Raw genomic sequence first — 7,870 nt, forward strand, 5'->3', positions numbered from 1 at the left:
AACTAGGCATGAAAAAGTGATTTTTCTCGATGACAATGCACCATCACACCGGACAAAACTGACTGGGGAATTGGTTGAGTCGTACAGCTGGCAACCGCTACCACACCCCGCTTAACACCAGACTTGGCTCCATCCGACTACCACTTATTTGCATCGATGGGGCACGCACTCAGCGAACAGCGCTTCACTTCTTACGAAAATGTTGGAAAATGGCTCGATGACTGGTTTGCTTCAAAAAACGAAGACTTTTTTTGGAAAGGTATCCATAAATTGCCTGAGAGGTGGACAAAATGTGTAGCCAGCGAGGGCGCATACTTTGAATAAAATATTTGTTATCATTCTCTTGAAATAAATGTGTTTTTTTCTTGAAAAAATACCGGTTTCATATGTATACACCTGGTACAAGTACTTTGATAAAAACTCATTTTTCTCGAAAAAAATCCAATTACATACTTGGTTGAATGAACTATTTTGATCAAATGTCATTTAACTATGTAATTTTTGATTGAAAATTGATTTTTTTAAATTAAAAATTCACTGCTTGGGTAAAAAATGGTCTTTTTTTGTTTAGAATTTTTTTTACTTTGTAACAAATTCATTATTTTGTTAGTGAATTAAGGTTCTTAGCAACAAATCATGTTTTTGGATAAAAATTTGACTGTGGTTAAATGTTGAACTATGGTTGAAATAAATTTTGTTTTGAGATTCATCATATTAGTTGAATATTCATCTCTTTGATTGCAAATTAAACTGTTTTCTTGATATTCGTATTTGTTTGGTAATAAATTCATTTTCTTCGTTAAAAATCATCTTATTCGTTGAAAATTAATCAATTTATTTTTGTTTTAAGGAAAATAATGTCATGTATTTAATCATATTCGTTGAGAATTCATCTTTTTTTTTGAAAAATCAACTACTTGGTGTAAAGTTGTACTACTTTGCAAAAGATTCATTTTTCAATTTAGTTTAAAATTTATTAATTTGGTTGTAAATGATCTTTTTCGATGAAAATTTAGATTTTCATATAGAATATCCAACTGTTTTTAAGAAAAATAATCTTTTAACCTGGAAAATTCCACAGTTTGGTAGAAAATTCAACTGTTTCAACTATTTTGGTAGAAAATTCAACTATTGGTAGAAAATTAATCTTCTTGGTTGAAAATTTATCGCTGTAGCTTAAATTTCAGCTATTTGGCCTTCTTGGTAGAAAATGAATCTTTTGGATACAAATTTAACTTTTCGGGTTGAAAATGCATTTTTCTTCTAAAAAATTCGTAATTTTTGATTGGAAATTCAACTGTTTGAATGAAATTAAACTGTTTGAATGAAATTATAATGTTTTTTAGTTGGATTTTAATTAAAGTACGGCCTTCAACGCAGGGAGGGGGTAACCAAAATCACGCTTAGATAAAATTGGTATGAGGAAATTATTAGAATGGGAAATTACAAAAACGCTTTTCTAAAAATATGTACTACATTCTTGAGACTGTTTTGGAGAAAATTTTTCGCAAGCTGCTGTGTCATTATATTATGAATTCACGTAATAGGTTACAGATTTTTTTTCTCTGATAACCCGAGATAAAATTTTTTATGAATTCTTGTAATACGTAAAAGAACTTTTTCCGCTAATAATCCGATATAAAAATTTTGTCTGCATTTAACTTTATGTTTTTATGTTTCACCCAATTCCTGGGGTCACCGCAAAAAGTTGATAACTTCTATAAAATATGATTTTATTATTTATAAGACAGATTCTTCTGACCTGTTTTTTTTGCACTCGTGCTTCTTGAACTAATCAACTATTCTAACTACTTGAAGAAGAGATCAAGAAGAGTAACAAAATATTAAAAGATTTTTTAACAAGAAATAAATGTTGCATTATTTGCGCAAAGAGGAAAAAGTACTTATCCTTTTTTTTGCAATTGAGTCAGGGTTAATAAATCATTTATGCCGGGTAGCACGTGCTGTGGATTGTACATAATTATTTATTGAGATGAATAATGACACATTGTAGTAGACACCGATAAGACTTCTGGATTAGAGTGGTTATCACGCATCGTGAGAAGAAACGAGGAGAAAAACAAGGTCAATTTGTATCTGAACTCGAGGCGTTGGTACGCAAATTCTGACCCTAAAGCACGGATATAATGCTCAATGCTCATAATACGATTACGAATTCCTTCACCATTTTACGATCGCTTAAAAGATAATGGAACACTTGCGATACATACAGCAACGATTCTTAATTTTATTGATTAAAAAACTTTTAAAAAATGACAGCGGTGGGATAGACTCAACTATATTTCCTTTCTTCAATTGCATGATATTAATCATTTTTATAGAGTAGTTGTAGTCCAGTATAAAGTTATTTATACAAATTGTGTTGCGTTTCTATAATTTAGAAAATAGTTTTTTTATTGATGTGATACATTGGCGAGAGACAGACTTTTATCGACTTTTATCGTCGTAAGTGTTAGTTAATTTACGCAAGAGTTGATTAATCTCGGTCCACGTGCTTCGAATAAATACAGAAGTTATTGTCAGTTCAAACTTGTAAAAAGTGGTTTTTTATTCTTTTTAAAGAACGGAATTTATCAAGCTTAATTACTGAACCAGATTATTCAAGACCAGCCGCGCACAAATTTAAAGTCTTTTTTCTATAAACATGAAAAAATACTATAACTGTCGATTGCATTTTCCATACGGAACTTTGCTTCTAGAAGTCCTCACATTTGTTTGCTGACTTTTAGAAAAAATCAGATGATCTAAGTGTTAATAGACAAAAGCATGTAGAAAGCTTCACGTGTAGTATCGCCAATTTGTTCGTCAATATAAAGTGCCAAATGCTTCAACCAATAGAAACAAAGAGATCTTGAGACTTTCTAGGAAATCGTTTTCGTTTATCTTTTCGGGCCCCAACTTTTAAAATTCGTACTTTATAATTATTTTAATTTATGTAATCTTATCAGCCATGCAAGGCTGGAAAAACATATTTACAAAAAAGAATTTGTTTTTAGATTTTTTTTTTCAATTCTTAATAAAATTGTGTATTATCAGAATCGTGACGATTGGTAGTAGAAGTAAGAGTAAACGTTAAAGATTAGACACGAATCCAGGAAAGCACATATTTTTTGGTTTGATTTTTGTCATCGAACGTGGAAATATCCGCTTTCTGCTATACCAGACAAATATTACTAATCAAACGTACCAAGTTAAGTTTGCATTCCTTGCATCCATAAGAACTTGAGAATCAGTATTCTTAAAAATAAAAATGGAAAAATGGAGAATAATAAAGTCCTCTTTTAATTCGGTAATTTTCCTATTGTTGTGCTATTCAAATGAGCGGATGATGTAGCTGGACCGAATTAATCTGATCGGTTTATCTGTCTCAGCAGATTTGAATTATAAGTTCGTTTCATTTGTGGCAGTCGCAATAATTACATTCCATAGGATTATATTCTCGACGATCCACAAAACAAGCTATCAATTAAGTTTTAAAACAGATCCTGAATTTCAAATAAAGCTCTTCATTTTCGAGTTTAATAATCATGAACTATTCTTTTATACACAAATGGAAAATCTTAGCAAATAAAATTAACTACAAAAATGGACATTGTTTATTTTCAGTGTCATTTTTTTCTACAGAGAATGCGAGGTTACCGTTAGTAAAAATCCTTATCGTGACAGAAAGATAATGATAATTGATTTCAATGCTTGTACTCTCGTCTCTATCGAAAATGTCATGTATTTTTATTCATTTATTTTTTTAGTTAATTCGGAATTTCTTTTGGATATCAAAAGGATAAATGAACATTTTTGATATTTATTTAAATATTATGGCTTGAATTTGAATCATTTGAATAATATTATTCATTTGAAGAAAAAGAGTCATCCTTAAAGTCGTATCATCTGAAGTAACAGTTCTGTTTTTATCGGTGAGCATTCAGCTGCTATTTCTATTGCAATTGCAATATCTCTTTAATGAATAATTAAACAACTCTTGATACAGCACAACGCACCAGGTTCTTACACATATTGACACATTGATTTTTCTTTCCTTGACAAATTGTGGTAACCGTTATCGCAATCTAGCTACAAAAAATAGTCCAATTTGAATAGAAAATGGATAATGCTGATAAGGACTACCTTTCTTCTCATCGACTCGTAAACAAGTTTTTTTGATTGATTATTTAGATGCTGAAGACTTTTTCAAATCTGAGTTGGTGTCGGATTTAGAGAAATGATGGGCTTCCTTCTATAAAAAAATTCTTGTCTAATTTGATTAATAATCAACTTTTTAGGTAGAAAAATATTCTTTTGGTAAATGAATCTGTTCGTTCCTTGTAATTCATGAACCAAAATTAAATCTGAACTACTTTTCTTTAACGCGTGCCAAACTGGTTAAACACTGACAACTGAAACACTACACTTGTTACATTGTAGATGTGCCCTAGTTACTGTCTAGAAATAGAACTAGAATTAGATTTGTTAGGTGATCCCTAGAAATTAGAAAACCAGACGACTGAAATTTTGCATCAAATTCCGAAATCACATAGCGTGCAACGAAAAGTACATTAATTCTCTTTTAAAGAACATTTATCTTTGACGGATAATAGTTTTAAAAAAAAGAAGGAATATTCATCTTTCTTGAGGAAAAAGGATAAACAGTAGCTGTATGGAAGTTCAAAGAAGGAAATATTGGCTAGGAGTCGAGTTATTTAAAGTATTTTTTTTTTGCATAATGGATCAAAGATAAAATTACAATCGTTGCACGCTGATGCAATCGATAAGTTGATTGCATCGACAATTATGATTAAATTAACTCTGAATGAATGAAGAAGAAAAACTATTTGATAATTTCCCTCAAATTCCACTTTTCTCCTGTTTTTTTAAATAATAATAAAAAATTGAAAATTGGTGTTCGAAAATTTAGTAGTTGTTTAAAATAATGATGAACGAGTGAATAAAAATATCTTTCGAATCTTGCAGGTGCTGTCTATGAGTGAAGAGCTCAGGAGAGCCCTTTATGCAAACAGTGCAGTCTCTCTCGACACGGAAATAATTATTCCAGACCTAGTTGGTACCACAGAAATTCTCAGTGACGATCACAGAGAACATCTTTGTCGGCATTTACCCGCCAGAGCGGAAGGTTACCTCTGGACCTTGGTCTTCAGCACAAGCCAACATGGCTTCAGTCTCAACAGCATGTACAGGAAAATGGCCAAAGTCGAAAGTCCCATTCTCCTCGTTATCGAGGACACAGAAGGAAATGTAAGTTTTCATATTTTCCCATAAGAATATTCCATAAAACTAGAATACCTTTCTTTCTTTAACACCAGTCACTTTTTCAATGACATAAAAATTGCATATTAACTTCTCTAGTGTAATAAAAAAGTGTCTAAATATTAATCGAGTCTCGTCCTGCTCAAAAACTCTTTAATCTCTCTTTAATTGGTAAAAAAAATGTTTTTTTTTTCAATTTCCCCCTTCCCATTTTTTACAAGATGAAGATTTAATTTTTGAGAATTATAAAAAGAAATTCAAGACTTTAGAATTTCCAAAAGTTTATATTATGTTTTATATAATTATCTTACAATATAGTAATAGGGGATTTCCAGCCAAGAAGATTAATTTTCTGCCAAAATAGACGATTTTTCAACCAAACAGAAATTTTCAACTAAAATGACGCTTTTTAAACCTAAAAAATTATTTTTTAACAAAGTAGTTTATCTTTGAACAAATTAGTTGAATTTTATACAAAAAAATATGAATTCTTAATGTAACATGTAATAAGCGATATTTCATCAAAACAAAAAAGTTAATTTGTAAAATCAAAAACGTTTGAAGTCAGAAAAAATATATTGTTTTTTTTTCAACAAAATAGTCGATTTTTTGACCAAATTGTTGAATTCTCAACCTAAAAAGACAATTTTCATACAAAATCGTTGCATTTTCAACAAAGTAGTTCAACTTTTAGCCAATTAGTTGAACTTTCAACTAAACTGATGAATTTTTAACAACAATACATATCTATTTTTAAAAGTATTTTAGCTTTTAGCTGAGTAGTTCAATTTTGAGCACAAAAATATAAAAAAATTTAATTAAAAGTAGTTAAATTTATCCGCAAAAGACGAATTTTTAACAAAATAGTTTAGTTTTCTACTAAAAAAGTTGAAGTAGTTCAACTTTTATTTAAGTGGCTGAATTATAAACTACAATGATGAATTTTCAACAAACAAAAATTTAACAAATTAGTTCAACTGTTGCCAATTTACCAAATTTCCAATAAAAGTAGATGAATTCTGAACGAAAAATGTAATAGTTAATTTTTCAAGCAAAAAATATTTAAAATTAATTAAAGTTGAAATTCATGTAAAAAATACGAATTTTCAACAAAATAATTGAGTTTTTAACCAAAAAATGATATTTTAGTGAAGAAAAAAACCAAATTCAATCAAAATGTTGAATTTTTAACCCGAAATATTGATTCTTCAATAAAAAGTTTATTTTCAACCAAATAGTTGAATTTTCTACCAAAAAGTTGAATTTTCAACAGAAGAGCTGAATATTCAAAGAAATAAAAAATATATAGTGGATGAATTTTGAACTGAAATGATGAATCTTCAACAAAAAATCGAAAATTTAACAAATTAGTTTAACTGTTAGCCAAGTTATCAAATTTTCAATAAAAAAGGATGAATTCTTAACGAAAAATGTCATATTTTATATTTTCACCAAAAAAGATTTAAAATTAAAAACAGTTGAATTCATATAAAAAATACGAATTTTTAATAAAATAGCTAAATTCTCCACCAAAACGGATTAATAACCAACCAAAATTTTTAATTTTCTACGAAAGTAGTTGGATTTTGAACAAACAAAAATATGATATCAAAAGTTTTTAATATTAAAAGAAATACCCTTTTTCCTTAAAATGAAACTAATGTTTTGGCGTTATCTATGAATTATACTGATTTTCTTGGAGCTGGAAATTTTACTTTTGAATCACACCTTCGCTTTCATCATTTTCTAAACTAATAACTAAATAGACATAGACCGTCTTTTGATATATTTGAGAAAGGTAATTTTACCTCGTGGAACGGTTGAATCTGTTAATTACTATTGATGAGAATATTTCAGATCCAGGCGCGTAAAGCCAGCAATTTAAGTGTTACGTTTTTTCGGGGTCATTTGAATGGAATCTTTAATCTTGTATTTGCATTAACTACGATTAACTATCATGAAGAAAGTAACAAAGCAAAGCTCCCTAGAGTTAATTCCATCTTTATAATATATCGATCACAGTTACGCGTTGCGTAATACATATTGTATTATCTTCCTTTTCCTTGTCGGCTTCTACTTTCACATCATCACACAAGTGCGATAAGGTCGACAGAAAAAAAACTCTACAGATAAGATTATTAAAAATGGATGAAGTGAGTTAAAATTTGGTAGCTGATTTATAAGTTCAGGGTTCACATTCTCTCCTATTCCCTTCGTTTCCCATTTTTTGAAATTTGTCCCGTTTTTCCGCTATTCTCGAAAAACTTCCCATTTTCTCTTTAAATATACTCCATTTGAGAATACAATGCTTCAATTACGCGGAAAATATCGAACCGGAAAGTATATTTACGTTTGCTAATTAATTATGTAATGATTTATATAGCTAAGCTTGTAGTAAATTTCAAGCAAATCAAAATTTCACGTTTCGAATTTGGAACTCTTATATCTTAAATTATAATTTTCAATCTTACCAATAAAAAATTTTAAAATGTTTACTTGGTCGATTTCAAACTAAAATAAATTAATTTCTGATCATCCTTTGGATGGCTATTAATTTGCCAAATATGATTTATTTATCAATTAATAA

General features: G+C 29.3%; 1 protein-coding gene across 11 annotated transcripts in view; it reads left to right on the forward strand.

The window, feature by feature from the left end:
* LOC117179880 (TLD domain-containing protein 2) overlaps window positions 1–7,870 on the forward strand; it is a 461,266-nt gene that overhangs the window by 446,235 nt on the left and 7,161 nt on the right. For all 11 annotated transcript variants that reach the window (XM_033372057.1, XM_033372055.1, XM_033372056.1 and 8 more), the window contains one exon: window positions 4,990–5,271. In XM_033372057.1, coding sequence (XP_033227948.1) covers window positions 4,990–5,271 — 282 coding nt within the window. The remainder of the gene's footprint in view (window positions 1–4,989; window positions 5,272–7,870) is intronic.

Source organism: Belonocnema kinseyi, chromosome 9, assembly GCF_010883055.1.
Source record: "Belonocnema kinseyi isolate 2016_QV_RU_SX_M_011 chromosome 9, B_treatae_v1, whole genome shotgun sequence".
NCBI lineage: Eukaryota > Metazoa > Arthropoda > Insecta > Hymenoptera > Cynipidae > Belonocnema > Belonocnema kinseyi.